The sequence below is a fragment of the Heliconius melpomene genome, chromosome 21 (genome assembly GCF_056956725.1).
Source record: "Heliconius melpomene rosina isolate 202511_hmr_F chromosome 21, ASM5695672v1, whole genome shotgun sequence".
In the NCBI taxonomy this organism is placed as follows: domain Eukaryota; kingdom Metazoa; phylum Arthropoda; class Insecta; order Lepidoptera; family Nymphalidae; genus Heliconius; species Heliconius melpomene.
This window is the reverse complement of record NC_140409.1, coordinates 12,577,996-12,600,355: the sequence shown is the minus strand read 5'-3', so window position 1 is coordinate 12,600,355 and position 22,360 is coordinate 12,577,996. Positions and strand designations below refer to the sequence as shown.

The 22,360-nt window shown below is 34.0% G+C and overlaps 1 protein-coding gene across 1 annotated transcript; it reads right to left on the bottom strand.

Moving 5' to 3' along the window:
- Positions 1-329: 329 nt before the first annotated feature.
- Positions 330-22,074, bottom strand: ltl (leucine-rich repeat-containing larval translucida). Its single transcript, XM_085206247.1, has 8 exons — positions 21,682-22,074; positions 5,619-5,787; positions 3,602-3,808; positions 3,326-3,514; positions 2,742-2,972; positions 2,169-2,390; positions 1,833-2,031; positions 330-1,505 (listed from the first exon to the last, which is right to left on the bottom strand). Exons 1-8 carry the CDS (start codon positions 22,005-22,007, stop codon positions 1,078-1,080), a joined length of 1,971 nt encoding a protein of 656 aa, XP_085062373.1. The 5' UTR covers positions 22,008-22,074; the 3' UTR covers positions 330-1,077.
- Positions 22,075-22,360: the final 286 nt, after the last annotated feature.

Genomic DNA, 22,360 nt, shown 5'->3' with positions numbered 1-22,360 from the left:
CCTACGTAGAACAGAATTAATTATGTTTATGTAATATTGATATGTTACATTTTTTACCGAAAATTATTAAAATTTAGAAAGCTTTTGCTGAAAATTTGTGAGTTGTAGAATGTGGTAGTAGAATCACATTAAAAAAATGAATAAACTCAATTTTTTATTTGATGTTTTCAAGTTATTTGTATACAGAAACAAATCCACTATCCGGTATACGTACCCAAACGATTTTGATTAAGAACTGAATTATAATTAAAATAAGACCAAGTGTTATCCATCTTATTGTAAACAACGGCACAGCAACAGCAGTTGGGTCACGTAAAAATAATGACAAATTTTATAATATATTATTTATTTCAAACAACATGGGAAACTACGTTAGAAAGGTATATGTATACAATAAAAAAAGAAAGATTAAAGCGCATTTGTTAAAAAATAATCATTTCTAAAAGTAAAAATCATGTTAACAGTTCTCACTTTATTAGTATTGCCAGAAGCAAAGTAAGTATTAATTACAATCAGGTAAATATTTGTTTCCTAATTTATGTTAATCGCCAATATAAATTACTCTAACATCTAATATAACTAAAATTAATAATAATATAAAGTTACATAAATTATTTTAGGTACAATTCATAGTTTATACATTTATTTTGTTATTAGTAATAGTCCAAGAGTGCAACACTTTCCTAAATACTAAAAAAGACATCGGAACGCCAATTTACTTTATACCAATTTCGTTTTAAGCCAAGGCATAAATAATAACCGAATAGTTGAAAACTACGCCCAGTACACAATCACTCAAACTGTCATAGATAAGACCAATTATATCAACACATTCTAGATCTATTCTTGGCTTACGTGGTTAGGTGCAGTACGTGCATCGCTCGTCGGTTAAAATATCGAATAACATGAAGAGAACGAACACTACGGAAATTTACTCCTATATACAGTGCGAAGGTTTAAAATGAGATTATTCCGTGCATCCAACCGAATGAGAAACTGTCCCGGTAAATCAGGCAGCTATTATCTAAGGCGAAGCACTCTTTTCGATAGCCTCGGTGTGCGCTGTGCTGGGCGCATTCATTGCGGCGATGAATTGAGGTCACGTAGGCGGAGGTGGTCGGCTAGGGGGTGAGACTTCTCTCTCCGAGTGTCCGGCCACTTCACCACTACGTTGCTGCTGGCCGGCGGCAGCGTAACAGGGGGCTCCACCAGCACGGGCAGGCCACCCTCGTGCTCGGGCAGGACGTGCCCGATCAAGGCACCGACGCGCTGGTATGCGAGATGCGAGGGCTGAATCTCCCTCCCTTCCAGCACTCTCACGCCCGTACTCATGTGAGTGACGACGATCACGGGGCTGTCAGGTACAATATCATTCAGCGCCCTAATCAGAATAGGTGCGGCGGTCTGTGGAGCCACGCAGGTCGAGGAGCCAGTCACTCGTGCGTTCAGACTCTCTATAATCGCCAACAGTTCATATAACCTTTCGTCGCATAATACCGGATTATCTGTAAAGAAATACTAGAAATGAGATCGGGTAGGGACAAGGAAAATCTTTCACTGTAAAAATAATTATACAAAAGAACTCGAAAAGATAAAATAGATTTAGAATTAAACGTATTTTATAAATTGTAACATAATAAAATGTGTCCTGAAATTCTTATATAAGGTATAAAATATAAAAATCGCATTTGCAAATTCTCTGAGTATAATTCCACGTTCGCAGTAACGCTGCAGTAATAGCACACCATGCAATATGTTCCTTATGAATAAGTCATGTTTTAGTATATGAAAAAAATAACAATTAGCTAACAGCAATGACGGACTTCACCAACCTTGAAGATTTATCTTCAATATGCTGGGTACGCCGTTAATTGTACATCTCGATTTCGAAACAACTTCGTAATTCATTGATTGAATTTTATTATATGACAAGTCCGCGAAACATAATGATGGTAATCCATGGAAATCTTTATCCAGCAAAGTAATATTGTTATGGTGGGCGATAAGGTCTTCTAGAGACGGCAAAAACGTCTGCAATAAACAAAATTACCTTTAAAAATATATTTTAGTAAATCATCATTTTAGAATGTATTCACAAAGATTTTAGCAAAATTCGCAAAAGCTCGCGAGCAAAATTTAAAAGTAGTTACCCAATATTGTTAACAAACCTTCGATGTTTCTTCCAAAGATGCGATGTGGTTGTGCGAGACGTCCAGAAGTCTTAGGTCTTCTAATCCTATAAGGTCTTCTGGCAAAATTTGTTGTATTTGATTGTGGCTCAAATTGAGCCGCAGGAGACCATGAACACCTATCAATGCCGCTCCTAAACTCATAATGTGATTGTGATCCAGGCGCATCTCTAATACTCGTGTTTCTACATCAACCAAGTTCTGAAATATTAATATTACATTCTGAAACATTACATTCCTGCCCTAAATAACTGTTTTGTTATGAATTTAACAAAACATACCTTGTGACCGTTGTGGCGCAGTGCGACAAGCGTGTAATTGAAAACACGATGATTGTGGGTACGATTCCCACTCGGGTGAATGCATGATTATATATTATTATTTTCATTTCTTCTCGCTGGCAGCAAGGCAAAGCGCACGAAGCCACTCAACACGTAATGCTGCGAAAAGTCGGCGGAAAGTGGAGAACGAAATATCTTAACACTCTTAACTTCCTCTGTCTACCTTGCTTTGCTGAAGTTGAACAAAAAACGATAAAAAAATAACATATACCTCAATATTTCCTGTTATCTGGCTTATTTTGTTGTGAGATAGATCTATAACGGATAATCTTTTGAGTCCCTTTATTTCTTGTAAAGAGAATTCAGTTAAACAATTGTGAGTCAAATTTAAGTAACGCAATGACTTAAGACTTCTCAAGGAGCCGTTTAAGGATCGTAGCTGATTGTATGCGATGTCCAAGTCTGCTAAAATATCTGCTTCGGCAAATTCATCTTCGGCCAGCTGAAATATTTGAATTTGGATTAATTTAACCACTCAATAAAAAAGATTATATTTCTATAATTTGGACCAGGGACACAAGCATAGGACTTGGCGGTTGGGGGTTCGTTTTCCATTTGGGGATATGAGTTATTACATATTAATATTTTCATTTATTCGCTCTGGTAACACCGTGTAAACACTGCGTTCAGTTCCGCCACTCAACACACAATGCCTCGAAAAGCATCTTAACATTAGTTTTCTGCTGCCTACTATGATTTGAGGAATCTGTTTCCCGCATGAAGCTGAAAAAAGTCCTATAATGATAAACAATAGAAAATATATTTGTTGATTTATGAAAGTTGCAAATTACTTACAGTTTCTATTTTATTGAAAGAAAGACCAATCCTCATAAGTCTCTTGGATTTTTGTAGAGCACCATCAAGCGACTTTATGCTGTTGTCGTAGAAATACAAGGACTCCAAAGAAGGCATCTGCCGAAGGTCTTTCGGCAAACTTTGCAACTCATTATGTGCAGCATGTATTAGAACAATCTTTTTAGCTTTCTAAAAAGAAAAGAATATTCGTAAAAGTAAAATATGTTTATTTTTTTTGTTATTTTTGCATATGCTTATTTATTATAGACATCTTACCACTGGTAGTTCGTTTTCTATAGATTTTAGATGATTGGCATTTATAAAAATCCATTCCAAATCGTCCAGATCGCGGAGAGCCCCATTTAAAGAATTTAGCTTATTAATTCCTAAATGTACATGTTTTAAGGCTTTCGGTACGGCATGCTGCTCTATTTTAGAAATTTGGTTGTCAGCTACCACTAAGTGCTCTATTTCTTGAATGTCCTGTAATGAAAAGAAGAAGGAAAAGAAGAATAAAAATGACAATAACAACTTGGGCTCTACCCTAAAATAATAAGTTTGTATTGACAAAACAGTGTTTTACAAAAACGTTTTCTTTTCTTAAATTCATCATTAAAATTTAGCATACCATTTTTAATGTCTTTATGGTAAGGGACTTATGGGAGTAACAGCCCTTAACGATAAAGTTTATTTTCTCGGTAACCGTTGCAGTGTTTGTGACATGACATGAATGATATTTAAATTGAACATGGCTATCTACAAGCTGATGATTATATATATATATATATATATATATTTTACTCGAACATTTTGAACATTTAAAATTAAAGTTTATTTTTGGACTATTCTTTTATATTCCACCCAGTGAATTGACACCTACCAAACTTACATATATTGTGCACATATTAATTACCTATCTATGCTATAAATTACAAAAAATTTAAATAGTGGAACATATAGTAAAATTAAAAAAATATTTTAAAAGATTTGCAACGTAATTAATATTGCAGAACCAATAAATACAATAAACAAAATATAATACAAATTTACTTTAGTTAACGTTACAATTTTTAAATTTGCATAATATATATAATTTTGGTACGTGTCCATTGACGGGGTGAAATATAAAAGCACCGTTAAATAATGAACTTAAATTTTCTTAACAATTTATAATTATAACGTTCTAAAAAATATGTATAATAAACTTATAGATAGCCTTGTTTAATTTAAATTTCATTAAAATAGTTACCGAGAAAATAAACTTTAACGATTAGGGTTGTTACTCAACGATTACTCCGTGATTTGTCTTGTTATGAGGGCGTAGAAATGAAAAAAATAAATATTTAATTTACTAAAATAAATTAAATAAAACCCACAACTTGACGCATTTATAGCTGCACGCTTGTGCCTATGCCACTTCAGGCCGAAACATACGTTGTTGTTATTAATAATAACTAAAAAAAGTTGATTTTTGCTTAGCAAACGTTTGACGAAGTTATTTGAGTACAAAAAAAGGTATGACGTACAAAAAATAGAGTTACTGCTTTTTTTATAAGCAAATGGCTATTGTCTGCGGCTTCGCCCGCGTGTTCGAATGGTAACAACTGAGAAGTAAAGTATGACACATGTCCCAATGACTTACAATGTGTTATAGATGTGTCATAGACCTGATGTGTAGTGGGTTACATTAAAACGATACAGCCTTCCTTTACAAAACCAAACAATCTTCAATTTTATAATATTAGTATATAATATGTAAATTATTGATATTTACAAAAGCAAATCGTACTTATATTCTTAAATGAAAGGTTCATTAATATTTCACTAACGATGGAAAATTCAAACAATAACAATCCACCTATATTGTTTACTCAAGTGAAGGTTGTATTGTTAAAAGGTTTTCTTAATAATTACAAGTAAGTTGCAAGAGGCAAAAGTATTGATTTTTACTTCGCTATTATTATAATATCATTTATTTTGTTAGAGGCCAGTCGTGGCGCAGGGGAACAAGTTGTGGATTCGATTTCCACACGAGGAAATAAAATATTTAAAATTTTCATCCGCTCTGGTAACGAGGTAAAGTGCGCCGTTAAGTTCCGCCGTGGAAAGTGGAGAATGGAAGTGTCTTCTTGCTTGCTTCTTCTGCTTCTCAGGATCCCTCTGCCTACCCTTCTAGGTAACAGAGTGTAATAGCCTGCCTACGTTACTTGTACTATCTATATTCATATTCAATCATAGAGAATTTCAGTGTTTCTTATATAGATTTCTTAACTAAATAAAAAATTATCCTCACTTTAAAGTCCTCCACAGACAGTTTCGTGATTTTATTCCTGCACAGATCCAAGGTCTTGATATGTGGCAGGTGTCGCAGCACGTGCCGGGGCATCTCTGTGAGAGAGTTGTCGGCCAAACTGAAGTAATCCACCAAGTCGAGCTTAGTGAATACACTCTCCTTTAGTTCACTGGAAATAGATAAAATATCGTGTTACAAAAAATTTTTTCAAGTACCAATCACAATTTTTAAAAACAAGCTTTATTCAAAAGGCCAGTTGTACTCAAAATGAAAATAACAATTTCAAGAGCTTTTAGTGGTCCAGGATATTGTTTTAGTCTTAATTCTTTTTTTTTCATTTGCTACAAGCATTCGTACATTTCTCAGAACACAATAATTTAAAAAAGTTACTACATTTTTAAATAACAATTTTCTGTGAAAGAGATAATGCATTGCATAGGTATGTAAGGTACGTACCTACATATATCGGACGTAGTGATCGCTCATTGACCAATGTTCAATAAATGTTTAGAGGTAACAGGTTAACAAAAATGAAATAATAAATTTGTTTTCATCGGATATTCTTGGTATGAAAATCATTATAATTATTATTAACTAGCGGCCCACTCGAGGTGTCACCCGCGTGAACTGTGTTAATATTAATTTCTGTCTCCATGACGAAGTCCTAGTGACGTCTATGCAAAATTTGAGACTCCTAGCATTTGCAGTAACGAAGTTTCATACAAACTTTCGACCCCAAAAACAACCCCTTAAAAATCGAATATTGCAAATTCCCGTCTTAGCGAGCACCTACGTCCTATAAGTAACTCCTATGCAAAATTTGAGATTCCTAGCACATGTAGTTTCTGAGATTTCGTGATGAGTGAGTGACCTTTCGATTTTATATATATAGATAAGATATAAGATAAGATAATAAATTCAAAACTATTACGTCTCTAATAATAGGCTTAAATACATAGTCTAATGTCTTCCTAAAAGTGATTGAGTCTTGGTAAAGATATTTAAAAAAAGGATTACTGATATTGACATAAACACCTAAGAGTTAATAGTAGCCAGAGCTTATTTACATTTATGAAGCCTGAAAGTTTCTGTGCGCATACACAGAAAACTGGTAAGTACTAGGGAATTCAGCTTGGGTGGTGGTTACCTCGACAGTTATTAGCTCAATAAGATGCAAAAATTGCACTTACCTAACTTTCGTTAAAATATAAATCTCAATTTTTTAATATTTAATTGGTAATAATATTAACCTTTCATTAATAACAAAATAAATGACTATTTAATAAGTTTTAATAAACTTTAAATACAAATAAGTAATGGATGGTAAGCTTACTTTAAGGACTTACTATTAATCTTGATAGTGTAATGATCATTTTTTAAATATCCATACCTATATTATAAATTCGAAAGTAACTGTCTGTCTGTCTGTCTTTTACGCAATCAGGGCCAAACCGCTAATTTAATTGTGATAAAATACTCATATGGAGATACTTGAGGTTCCCGGGATGAACATAGGATACTTTTTTTTCTCATATTTGTAATATTTTCGATATATATCAATATATTAAAATACTTATTAATTTGACATACAATTTATTCCGCCATGTTTATAACAACCGCCGTTGCTAAGCAACGATTTGCAAAGTTTGTTGTTAGAAAACGTCACCCAAAATGAGCTTGCTTGACGCATCTCTCTACTAAAAACTGAAAATAATTTCATAAATATATTTAATAAATATTCGTATAGTTCAAGCGGGCGTAGCCGCGTTCGGGTCCACTAGTTTTACAATATATTCTTTGTAATATTATTAATAATATAGCTTCATGCTCCATCGCACACGCAGCAGTGTAGGCCGAGGAAACGTAGTGTTAAGACACTATATTCCATATTTTCTGATTTCTTTAGGCATTGCGTGTTGATTGATGACATCATACTCGAGCCTAGCCTAACACCAGAGCGAAAAAATGAAAAAATAAATGTAATATTTCATCTTCCCATTCCTCGGGTCGGAATCGAACTGACAACCTGTTTATAGTCACACGCTAGTGCTAATGCGCCACGACTGGCCTTCTTAATATTTTGTCATATAAACAAATTTTAGAAACATCCATTTGTAAAAGTTATAATAACCTCGAGTAAATAAGTATCAAACTTTTAAAGTTTCAACAAAACAGGTTTCAGTACTTTATTTCATGAAAGATAATAAAGGTAAACTTTTGCATAAATGTGTGATGAACTTGTAGCTTATCAACTTATCAATTATTTTTTTAACTTATCAACTCTTATCAAATTTTGAAATTTAAGATTTAAAGTGACATAATTATATGTGATTAACAACTCACTTAAAATATCAGTACTATACTACTATATAATATTGTATTATCCTAATATGTGAACAATGTTATTGTTATAACATAAAGTAACTTATGGCATCTTAGTTAGTAATTTGTATAAGAAAATAAATGTAGTCCGGGGCGAATTAAAAAAACCAGACAAGCGCGATTTGGGCCTGGCCACCGAGGGTTCCGTACAAAAATTGGAGGCCTCAAGATTTTTGTGAAATTCAGGCTTAGGTTAACCAGAGCCTTTTCATCTGATACTTCACTTGAAGTAGCGGCTTTAATATCATATTTTGCCCCCCCTTTTAAGGCTTAGGATCTGACCATAAATGTATAGTATTCATATTTTTTTCGAAACTAATACTAACTGTAGATGTTAGCTGCCAAATTTCATAATTGTAGGTTAACCTGAAGTATCCTATTAATTTTCATTCCTCTATAGTTTTTTACTATTTAAGGCTATTATTTTTTTTAGATTTTAACCCGAAATGATTAGTTTTTCAATTTCTTCCTGAACTAGTACTACCTATAAATGGTAACTGCCAAATTTCATAATTCTAGGTTAACCGGAAGTGCTCTATTAGTATTGATTCCCTTTATAGTATCAAAATATAGAATCATGGGGCCGTAGATCTAAGTATATAGTTTGAATTTCAGCTCGATATCTCTAAACGTTCCTGAGATAAAGGGTCGTCACAGACAGACAGACGGACGGACGGACAACAAAGTGATCTCATAAGGGTTCCTTTTTGCCTTAAAAGATACGGAACCCTAAGAACTATTATAGAAAAATGCTCTTCAAAGAGAACATTATATTTTCCTTTAATAAAAAAATAAATAGTTCAGAAACTAAAGGATGTTTTGTAAAGTTTCCTATAAATACCATAATACGTTTGACAGTTTTAGTAAGTAGTTAGTCTATTTTCCAAAGTGTAAGTGGACTCTTATTTTTTTGATTTTAAGCTAACATTTAGACATAGCTATCTAATCAAGGCCGTTATGGTGATGTAACGTCTGATTCCGTTCGACCCCCACTCGAGGGAATGAATTATTTTCATTTTCTTGCTTTGGTAACAAGACAAAGCCGGAAAATTGGGCGAATTGCGAGAATTCCCTCATCCTACCCTACAGAACACAGTGTTAATCAAAACAAAAAGCTATTTTACTAAAATAGTCCCTAAACATCATTTTTTTTACATTCAAGTCCAGGCCAGTCGTGGCGCAGCGGTAGTGTGCTGCATAATCGCCTCTTTGTGGGTTCAATCCCCAGTCGATGAAATGAAATATTTATTTAAATTTATATTTTCATTTCTCCGCTCTGGTGTCGAGGCAAAGCACGGCGTTGAGTTCCACCGCCTCCAGAATTAAGCGGAAAGTGGTGAACATAGGGTCTTAACACGAGCCCTCTGCTTACCCTGCCGTGTGCGGGATACAGCGTAAAGCGTGATTCTATACATTCAAAAAAAACTTAAAACATTAGATAATTAGAGTATTAGACCAAATGAAACGCATCCGGGGCGGAGCACTAGCTAGCACAGCGCTTCAGTAAACATAAGTGGCGGGTCAACGTGCCCGGGGTTATCGCGGCGGGACGGCGCCTAACGGTCGTAGGGTCGCGACGCACCACGACCACGACCACGTTACATGGAACTGGCGAAATTTTACGGAAATACATACTTTTATATATATTTTATTAATTTGTAATTGATAATAATGATAAGGTCTTATCTGGCGATGTCGGACAAAGGTCTGGCTGTTTCGTAATTCGGTGGACGTTCAAGTTTAAGACGGTTAACTCGATTGTTGATATGAGCTTATTTTACATGGATGTGGTTATGTGTAGATAGATATTTTTATAACTATTTTATTATAGAGTTAATTAAACAGGGTGAACGCGAATACAGTATGTGTTCTATATTTTTTATTATGGAAATTCCAAAAAAACATTTAAAAAAAAATATTAGAAAACAAATATGATATAAGGGCCGACATTGACATGTTTATTTTATGAAGACGTAAAAATAAAATAAATTTATAATTTCAGATGTACAAGCTGCTCGATATTTGAAGCAAAACATCCCAATAGGAAATAAGTCTATTCTGTTAAGTACATATATACTATATTATAGAAAACTCTAAGAATTTTAAAAAAATATATTTTTTTGTCATATAATTAAACTATTATAGTTTTATGAAAAATATCTTTTAACAAGAAACGATATTAAAACACTTGCTTAGATATTAAAACACTAAGTTATACCTTAGATATCGAGATTCAATGACTGTAATTGATAGAATTATCTCATTTATTAATAAGGGAAGAAAACGCACAATTATAGGTCAATGGGAAGTACTACTTATGAGTTGACAAACTTATGTTTGCGGGCATATGCACTCATTTTGCATGAAATGAACTACAAATATAAGTAAGTTCTTGTAGGTCCACGGAAGGTATCCATTTTCAATTTCTGTAGGCTTACAGGCGGCACGGTTTACTCTTTTCTCATGAAAAGATGCTTCGTACTGAGTAGGCAATCTTTATTAAAATCTTTCTAAATTTTACTTGCATTAACGAGATATTGAATATATTTATTATATGTTTTGAATGAACATATTTTTTCTATAGTTATACAAAACGCTTTCAAATTAATGCTTATATAAATAGATAGATAGATCGATAGGTATACTTGCTCTAAGGAAAACATGTTTTTGCACAATACATTAAACATCTAATAAATAAGTAAATTTATTAAAGTTATACATGTATAGGTAACGTTATTTAGGAAAAAAATATGTTTAAATTATTATTTTTAAACCATATAATATTACCCAATTAATGTTATAATCCTGTACAAACAACCAAAATAGATTTTAAACAAATTTTAATTGATCTATCTAAAGCATTATTAGTAGGTAGGTACATAGTGCCATAAATAAAAATGGGTATTCCCCCAGATCATACGATTGCCTAATTAAATTTCTTAATTGACTGAAAAACAAGGATATACGTTGATAATTAGAAATATTCAGACGTTTTTTTACTTATTATTGTGGAAGGAACCGATAAAACTGGGGTATTCCTGTGAGTGGTTTCCCCTTTAATTTATTATCATAATCACTTAATTACGATTACAGAACTAATTATTCGTTTTTGTGAAAAGTATATAATTATTTATATTTTTTTAGCGTCATGTTGAATCTCGCACACAGCAGAGGCAGAGAGAACTTAGTGTTAAGACACTCCGTTCGCCATTTTCCGTCGAATTTTTGGAGGCATTGCGAGTTGAGCCACACTTTGTACCTCTGTACTGGCATCAACAACTCAATATTTTTATAACTACAGTTATATACATCTATATATATAAAATCGAAAGGTCACTCACTCATCACGAAATCTCAGAACCTACAAGTGCTAGGAATCTGAAATTTTGCATAGGAGTTATTTATAGGACGTAGGTGCTCGCTAAGACGGGAATTTGCAATATTCGACTTCTAAGGGGTTGTTTTTGGGGTCGAAAGTTTGTATGAAACTTCGTTACTACAAATGCTAGGAGTATCAAATTTTGCATAGACGTCACTAGGACGTAGCCATGGAGACAGAAATTAATAATAACATAGTTCACGCGGCTGAAACCGCGAGCGGGCCGCTAGTATTTACTATAAATAAAGTCAATATTGTTAATAAGAAAAAACGCATACAATAAATGTATTAAGCTGCAATTTTCGTCCTTTTGCATTGTACAAGCGCAATAGATAACAAAACTACGTTGATAACATCATTCCACGAAAAAAAAATGTTGTTATAATTATTTTACATCCCGTTTAGAGATTTATACGCGAAACTAGTCGTCGACCGCGACTTTGTTTGCTTGGCCTTTTCCTAATTTAGGTGGAATTTCCAGAAATCCTAAATTAATTATCCTTTATACCTACTCTTATACTGACTACTTGTCAACTTTCAATCTTTTAGTCCAGTGTTTTTGTGTGTTCTCTGACTGTCAGTCACTTAGTAAGGAAGAAATATTTGTATTATAGAAAATCATCGTGATTAAAAATGTGGAAACATTTGAAACAAGACTTTTGTTTGGTAAAGACAGACAGTCAATACTAGTACTTTACAAAAAAGAAATACATATAATTAATTGAAACGATTTGAACTAAGAGCCTTCCTGTGTTCCTTAGGGAACCTAGTGGTGAGACACTCTGTTCCCTACTTTTCACCGAATTTACTAGGTATTGGATGTTGAATGGCGGAAGACAACGCCACGCATTCCCTTGTTACTAGAGCGAAGAAATGAATATATTAATAACTAATTATTAATTTCACCGAGAATCGAACCCAAAACCTCCGCGGTTACAGCCACACACTTGGGCTACGCTACGACGCCCTCATAAAGTAAGTAAATAGTATATTTTTACTCCACCATACAATTTTATATAAACATTTAATTTAATCCGCGCCACTCTCGCATCTATATTTTGCGCCAGTCTATCAAAAACTTATTACGAAAGCTTATTAATAGTGTATAGATGTTGCAGTCGAACTAGTAAATACATATATTACGTAAACTAACCTAATCTAACCTGAATAAAAACTGTTTTAGATATTATATTCAAAAGAGTAAAGTGTTTATCTATTACCAACATTTTATATCAAATAATAAGTCTTTACCCTGGCTACCCTGGCTACCCTGCTCTGTGCGGAATATAGCGTGAAGCAGATTCAATTTTAATATTTAATCTAGTTTTAATAATTTATCTGTAACGTACATTAAATAAGAGGTAATAAACAGGGTGCACGTGTTAATATTTATCTCTATTAGCAATTAATCTATTTTTAGCGTAGAATCGAAAAAAATAGTAATTTTATTGTGTTATTCACATTATGCTATATGATACAATGTTTAAATGAAAATATTGTGATAAAATGGCTGTAACGGTTGTAAGACTTTGAGAATATTATATTCTTATTAAGCGAAATTTATGTACGGTGCATTTGTATATAATTTGTGAATGGAAACGGCATCTCAAGATCGATCTCAGACTTGAGAGTGGCTTATAAACACGGGCCGTAGAAATGAATAGACTACTATTCTGTTGAAGTAAGTGGAATTCGATCAAACAACAAAATAAAAATGACTTTTCCCATTTAGTGGACATATTTTTTGAGTCTTTATTTTGGTAGAAGTACTATATACGATCTGAAAATATTTGATGAAAAAAATCAATTACAGCTTTTTTTAAGTCGTTTTTATAAACGCAACCCTCACGTTTTTTAATTTTAAAACTTTTTCGCTGTCTCCAGCACATAACGAGGCAGCTAGAGGCAAGCTAGTGTTGAGACATTCCGTTCGTAACCTCTCGCCTAATCTTTATTGCGTGCTGAATGGCGGAATCTAACGCCGCGCAGTGTCTTGTTATCAAAGCGAGGAAATATAAAGAAGAAGTTCTGTTTCTGTTTTTAATATAATTTTAATGTAAGTATATTGGTAAAAAATATTTTGCGATTGAAATTCAGCTTTTTCCCGTAAAAGGAATTGATTGTTATATACATTTTTTTTCTATAAATACTTTTATCTACGAGAAGTTTTTGACGGCAGCTTAACAAATACGCTACTAATTAAAATCACCGCCGGCTGCGTTTTATCGTGAATGACATGAAAGGGGAGTCCCCGCTGCTCCTTTGGACTCTGTGTGCAGGTGTAGGATATTTTGGATATTTTGGATATTTTTTTTTCACTAAAAGGACTTTGTTTAATGATATATATATTACTCATTTTATATTTTTATTATAATTATTCACATTATTTGAGGCTATCACATGAGATTAAGAATTATTTTAATTCTCTTGAAATGTGTTAAAGTTAAAGCGTGACGTTGCTTTTCGCTAGACAGTATCGGCATTGGTATTGGTAGCCGAATGGTCTTACAACCGACGTGCAAAGGTTTGTTAAGTAGGAAGGCAGACCCTGGCAATAGCCGGGATTAATGCCAGAATAGGAAGGAGCATGCCATATCTCGAAATATAGACGTCTTTGAAACGGAGATTTTTTATAATTAAAGAGCAAAACAAAGCAGCTTCACTACTTTTTTCACATAGCAGAAAGAAGGCAACTAAATTCCAATCAGGATACAACTGTAATGTCTTTCTGTTTTTTATATTATAATAAGAAGAAAAAAGAAATAATAACTCATATATAAAATTGATATAATAAAACTTAGTTTAAACAAGGAAAGAATACAGTCGACCGGCACAAGTAGAAGTGGTCTGAACGATTCATAATTGTCTCTCTGGCTCAGGCCAAAGGGTAATTAAATTACAAAAGGGGACCAATTATACGAAGCGCTAGGCCCGGCCTGGGCGTGATTGTACTGAGACCTACATATATTTATGTATTAGACGCAAGGTTGAATGGGAAATCTAACTGGTAAATGTATAAATTATTTGACATCTTCATTTATAGATTCTCTTGAATTCAAGGTTTTTTATACGTATATTTTTTATTTTTGTCATTTGTTAAGTTTTACGGCCACTATAGGTAGAGTTCAGAAAGCTGTATAATGAAATGGGTTAGACCAATAGGTTAGACTATATTAAACATAATTTTTGTGAATAAATTTGTGTGCTATACCTATCTATTTTAGCATACTCGCGAACTTTAAAAGAGAAATATCCTAAAAAAGAGTTACTAGACCTAGATCTACGTGTTTATCTCCATAATTTATTATTCCTGTAATCGGCACGACAACAATTTTGTATTTAATTTTTTTTTATTAAATGACATAATTATATAAAATTAGAATATCTTCGTCATATACAGTGAAATAGGAAAGTAATGTATTTAATAAGTTTTTTTTAGTTTTTAGACGGTTCTTTTAAACTTCTTGCAAAATATTAAATCACAAATCTACAATTGATTGGAAACCACAGTTTTTATCAATGTGATGTTCATACGGGAATCCCAGTTGCTTTCTAAAAAAAACACGATAAGCACACAATCTTTCTACATAAATTTATCTTGTTATTTTTATTTTGTGTTTTAAACTTTATACAGGTCGTAGTGGCGCAATGACACTAGCGTGTGAATATAAGCGCGTCGTTTATGGCTTTGATTCCTACTCGGGGGAATTAAATATTCAATATTTTCATTATCCTCGCTCGCTTGGTAAGGTTGAGAACAAAGTGCAAGCTTTGGAGCTTATAAGTTAAAGTCTATGAGAAGAAAATAAACAAAACATATTTGAAACACTATAATCCTTACGAATTTGTTGCCTACTCACTTTATATAAATTTTAAAGTACAATATTTTAATAAAAAAAAAATGAAATTAAAAATGATTATTAAATATGAGAATATTTTTTTTTTCAGCTTCACACTGTATCCCGCACAAAGAAGAGCAGGCACACGGAACCTAGTGTTAAGACACTCCGTTCTCCATTTTCCGCCGAATTCTGGAGGCATTGCGTGTTGAGTGGCGGAATTCAACGCCACGCTTTGCCTCGAGCGAAGAAATAAAAATAAATATTTTATTTAGCCAAAGGGAATTTATTGTCAAAACACTCCGTTTTCTATCTCACATATCTCTATCATATCTCTGGAACTAAACGCCGCACCCTAAGTAAGGCAGACAAGGGAAATATTTCTTATCTCCGAGTGGGGATCAAATCTGTCTTCTCATGCCTAATAATATTATAATTAAAAAAATCACAAAATAAAAAAAAAACTATAATTATATATGAAAAGTGACTTACATACACTAAGTACTCTCATATGTCAACTTATCGGGTGTGACTTCGGCGTTAATCGAGAGGTGTTTCGTAGATTTACTCTTGACCTAATTAACTGTTTATCAAGTCGACGACAAATATTAAATATAATATTCGAAACTTTAATATTCCAATGTGTTGTCTAAATAAATAAATTAATAGTGTTGTAATATTCAAGAATTTTTAGAGGATAAACATGTATGGAATTCATGTCTATTGAATGTAATGCAGGATAGCTGCCAGCTAATGTAACAGATTGTGATTGTACCATTGATTTTGAAAAGAGCAACTGTTGAGTTTCTTGCCGGCTCTTCTCAGCAGAACTGCCTTCCGAACCGGTGCCGGTGGTCTATATTCGATATAGATATGGAAATTAAATTTTGAGAAGGTAGGTTCTTCCCTCCCTATGTAGTATCTAATTCTTTGTTTACTAAGTTTACTAAGACAATGAACGTTCACTCTATGAGTCAGATAAGATCTAGATCTTGTCACTTCTTTTTATATCTATATAAGTCAGGGAAAATAACTGTGATACGTACTAATTCGATAAAATGTGTCGCGAAAATGTTTACAATATTATCGGATGACGCCTAGGCAGTCTAATGTATGAATATAATGTTATAAACGGATAAAGTCTATTTTCATTGCCATAATATATTCATTTTTTTTCAGCTTCACTCAAAGAGAACCTATAACCTGGGAACCTGCAGCTTACACAGTTCCTTTCTTTTAAGTCACTCCGTAAAGAGGGGCTTTACGCAGAATTCTGGAGGCATAGCGTGTTGAGTGGCGGAACCTAACGCCGCAATATTCATAATTTCCTTCATACAAACATTGTGAACAAGGAAGTAACATGGATTGATTGATTACTCTCAAAGAAGAACTGCTCTCTCTTGAAGAAAAGATCTGGAATTATCTGGCTATAGATAAGTCCGAACACACTACCATCGAATAGGCAGAGATGTTGGGCCAAAATAGCTTATTTTTCTTGTTATAAAACATAATATATTTTTGATATACTTCATCTTTATTCATCCTAAAAGAAAGCACTAATAGTTACATATGTAGTTTATATGTGAAGATGGTAAACGAGGTTAAGATGCATATCTTATGGCAGCGAAGGTCGGAGTAGAACTGCCACTCAGCACGCACCGTTCCTAATTCAAAAATATAATTGAGACACTAAATTTTATGCATATAGCTCACTCTTAATCCATAGAAGACAGACAGACAAATAGATATAAGGTGAGCTCAGAAATAATATGATTCTTCTTTATCGACGGAAACTTGTTTATCTTCTCCCATTTGAATTAAAACATTCGATGGTCTGATTTGAGATGGTCGATATTGAGATAGCTTGTATCAAATTTTTGAACTATAGGTTTTTTTTATTTTATATTGGTTTTAAGTGGTAATGAAGAGCCATAGAACTTCCCGAAATTGTATAATGATAACGTAATTCTGGAGATCATTTACATTGTATTTTGGTATGTATGCTGAGCAAATATAGCCCTTTGGAGATGCTTTTGGCAACCGTGTTAACGTACTCTTTGAAAGGCAAAGAATATTTCATAGATGTTTTCAAAGAAGATTTACATTAAAAGTCTTCCTATTTTGCAGCTGAAAAATATAATAGAAAATCTTAATGAAGTGAATGGTAAGTAAGTTATAAGATGACCGAGTCTGATAGCGCGACCCTAGACTGATAATTTATGTACATATGTATATTTTTTGTAAGTGTATTTTTATTATATAAAAAAATTAAAATAATCGTAGCTATTCTTATTTTTTCAGAGAACATGCGCAAGTTTATTAGTAAGAGATTTGTGAAACGAATTGAAATTTTCAGTATTACTAGACAATTTAATTTAAATATATATATATATATATATATAAAGAATTGAACTGATTCAAATAAAACCGTACAATTGTTGATGCAAGGGTCACATGACACAGGTAGCTCCTCCGACGGTCTCGTTTGACACGTGCGTAAGATTAATTGACTTTAAGTGTCTCCCCATATACGAGAGTAAAACGATATATCTACTTCTTATCTGCACGTTTCTGCCCGTTAGGAAAACAACGTGCATCGCTTATTACATACTAGCCGACTCCCGTAGCTTTGTTTAGACTTTTCCGTTTCCGTTGAAATATTAAGAAATTCTCTCCAAGTGCTCCCTTACACTCTCCTACCCTGGTTCTAAATTTAGTCCAGTACTTTTCGTACGTTTTTTTGTCTGTTAGTCAGTCAATAATGAAAATTTTTAATAGTACCTAATGTTAATCTATATATATAAAAGGACATGCACCTGAGAGGCACGCACACAGACAGGACAGTTTATTTTCGTAATCTGGACATCCACTAAGAAAGGATTTTAAAATTTTTAACCCTAAAGCCATGAAATAGGGGTCCAAAGATTGTATGGAAACGTTATTAAATCGGTACCGATTTTTATAATATTTGAAATTCAGACTCTTAAAAATATTTCATTGAACACGTGTTTCATGGTTTTTTAGAATTCACCCCCTAAGGGTGCAAATAAGAGGACGAGGCTGCGTGTGCAGTATAATATATACCAAAACCGCCTATGTAAAATAAAATAATCTGAGGCCATAAATTAAGAATAATTGAAAAATTTAAATTTTTCGATAATTTCTTAAGTAATTAAATTTAAAAACGACGGTCGTGGGTTGGATTCCCACTTGAGGAAATGAATCATATTCATTATGTAGCTCTACACGCTCTCACAAGAAGAACAAACTCAAATTCTTGGGCGGACCGCAATTGGGCAGAAAGTGGGGAATTTGAAATCAGCTTGACACCATTTGTTAATGTAAATGGAAGAATAGGCTAAATTAATAAACAAATTAATTTATTTTTTATTATAAATTTTAGTTCTCGCAGCTATAGAAAACATCTATTGAAAGTTATAAATTAACTAAGGCAAGCTGTTAGTTTGCAAGTAAAATGTTTGACAGATCGTAAAGTAATTTAAACTTTAGTGCATTTCATAAAGATTTCATAACAAAATTCAGATTTATACCATTATGTCTGTAATATCTCTTGTAATAGTTTGGGAATCCTCGTATTTCTAAAAAGTAGCTCCAGTAATTAAGGAAGGCGGTGGACCTACCTAGTTATGAAATTTGGCAAGAATTTAATATAAAAAAAAATATAGAAAAAAATAATAACAAACAGAGTGGATGCGTTTTCAAACTTAAACTTGTCAACATTCATAAATTGTACTTCCCGTTGACATTATACAATTGTGAAATTGAAACGGAACCCTCGGTATGCAAGTCCGATTTTTTTATGAACAACCTAGGGAATATGTTCAAACCTTATAAATAGAAATTGTATCTTGATATAAAAACTGTATTCATTAAGTAAAATCCAATAACACTCCAAATACTTCAATAAAGTAGAAACGAAAATTTATAAAAAATAAAATTAAATTAAATATTTATTTTTAAAAATAACAAAACAAAGTAAAAGTTTCTTAATAATTAAACTGCAATTACAATTAATTTATTTAATCGACCTGTATTAATTGTATCAATTAGTAGCCTAATTATAATTTATTATTATTATAGCATAAAATTATTCTAATCTCAATATTCATGTTTTAGAAAGAATGCATTTTGGATGGCAGACTTTGACGCCACGCTTATCATCTCTTAAAATTTTTATTTATTTCTGTACTAGGCCAAAATCTCTTTTTATTCCTAACTTATATTTATGTAATACTAGCGGCCCGCTCGCGGTTTCACCCGCATGAACTATGTTAATATTAATTTCTGTCTCCATGAGTACCTACGTCCTATAAGTGACGTCCATGCAAAATTTGACACTCCTAGCATTTGTAGTAACGATGTTTCATACAAACTTTCAACCCCAAAAACAACCCCTTAGAAGTCGAATATTACAAATTCCTGTGTTAGCGAGCACCTGCGTCCTATAAATAACCTCCGTGCAAAATTTGAAACTCCCAGTTCTGGTAGTTTTTGAGATTTCGTGATGAGTGAGTGACCTTTCGATTTTATATATATATAGATTTAAATTTTATAATATTAGTAAAGATTATTAGATTTTTAATAATAGGTATGCTATAGTATATACAAAACACTGTAGCTTTTAATATAAAAAATAAATAAATAAATCACCTTCACGCTGTATCCTGCACAGAGCAGGATAGGCAGAGGGAACCTAGTGTTAAGACACTCCGTTCCACACTTTCTGCCGAATTCTGGAGGCATTGCGTGCTGAATGGCAGTACTTAACGCCGCGCTTTGCTTCGACACCAAAGCGAAAAAATGGAAATATAAACGTAAATAAATATTTAACTTCCTCGAGTGGGAATCGAACCCACAACCCTCGCGTAACAGCATCCTTGTGAGAGAATCGCTGTAGCTTTAAAAAAAACCTAAGTAGAGAAGTCTCCTTACAAAGTAACTTTGAATATATAAATAAATTATAAGAAACTGTTATCTTTTTTTTTCTTATTCCCAATAACAAGGATTATTTTTAAAAAACAATTATAAAATAGTAAACTTCTGAATAAATGTATGGCACTAATATACAGAAATATTAATTCGTTCAAAATATACGCTACTAGCTTCCGTCGCGTCGTAGCGACATTTCCTGCGAAAAGTTAAGTTACATTAAGTGGTTTCCAGATGAGATTTTAAAATATATTTATAAGGTGAATGTCGGTATATTAAGAATCCTTCAATAAAATTTCCATGTTCTAATTTAGTATATATTGTAAAGCAAGCCTGAGCCTTTCTGTGTGTGTTCTGAGGTCTTCGTGGCACAGGGGCAGGTGTAGCTGTAACGCGACGATTGTGGGTTCGATCCTCACTCGAGGGAATTAATTATTATTTATTAATATTATAATTTCTCAGTTCTGGTAACAAGGCAAAAGCCCAGTGTTGAGTTCCACCATTAAACAAGCAATGCCTCGAAAAATTCGGCGGAAAGTGGGGATTATAGTGTTTTAACACTGCTGCGCAAGAATACAGCGTAAAGTTGATTTTGGAGAGCACATATTCTAATGACATATTAAAAAAAGATTAAAATAGTTAAATAATCTCTTGTTGAACGAAAATAAGTAACGAACAACGGGTTCTTTAATTCGTTAGTACACCATTAATGGGTAAATATAGTGGACACGACACGTCTTATAAGATATCATTCAATTTTACTGCTTTAGAAGCGACCTACGATAACCCGCGAACTATCGCACTGCGTCCTAGATGTGATCCCCATACGTGGATGGAATTCAGACACATATTTGAAACACCAAGTTTCCACAAATACTTATATAAATAAAATAACTATAGTGAAAACAATGATTATTATATTACGTAAATAAAACATTCATATCAGTCGCCCGCTTGAGTTTGAAATGATTAATTTATTTACAAATTCCGGAGAAACTAGATATGTATTGGTTTAAAGAGTTTTTTTTAATACTTTCAGTTCGTAATATGTAACGGCAGATGTACAAGCGTGACTTGAAGATCACAGAACATCAATTGCGGTCAATGAGGGTCGAGGTGACGGGTCAGAAAGGACTTAATTATTTTCTGGAATTCGACAATACCGAAAAGTACAAGGCACTAGATACTGTGTGTTCTGGTACTGGAAGGAACAGAGGTGCCTACCTCTGAAAGATATGTGTTGACAAATAAATACAAAGATATGATCCTACGAGCTCGGAGGCGCGGTCCCCCAGACCTCTGCGGGCCGCCGCCCACACTCACGATAACGCACCGATTTCCATCGCCATCGCTCCTCTTATCACAAACCTGTTGTTTCTCTTCAACTCACGCACTGTTTTGATGTTTCATTATCACGTTTTCATAAGTTACTCATCATTTTACACAACAAAGAGCTTACACATTTTCATTTATGAAGTAGATAATGTCGGCGTTGAGGGACCGAACGACTTGCCTTAGGTTGTCGAAATTGAGCTTGAGGCGGGTGATGGAGAGGCCCAGATCGCGGAAGCTGTGGTCAGCGAAGTCGGGCATCTGCGAGTAGGAGATGTCGAGACGGATCTTGGTCTCGGGGCTGAACTTGTTGGTGAGAGCGCGCGCGATGTCCCCGTAGGCGCTGATGCGCTGGCAGATGACGAGCACGGCGCCCGTGCCCAGGTCCTCGCGCCGGCACGTGCACGGGGAGATCTCGCGGCGCATGGCGCAGTGCAGGCTGGCGCCGGCGCCGGGCTGGCCGGCCAGCGCGCTCAGCAGGGCGGCAGCGAGCGCGAGCACGAGCATCGTGTGTGTGAGTCGCGCGGCTGACTACTGACTACTGACTGCTGACTGCTGACCGCCGCGGGATGCGCGCGCGCCGCCACGCCGCGAGCTACGGCAAGCGCCTACGATGCGCTTTCTTTAAACTGGCATCAAATATAACCGAAATATATTTTATTGTTATCGTCACTTGAAGCGGATGTTTGCGTAGCGGCTATATCAATAGGAGATAATGCGGTAGCATAGTAAAATCTGCCGCCCACGTGCAACGGTGGTGCGGCTTTGAATACAGACTCGCAACGAGCGACACCTACATACTACTGCGCCCTGTAGTGGCGGCAGATAATGGAATTACATCACGGAGTGTATATAACAAT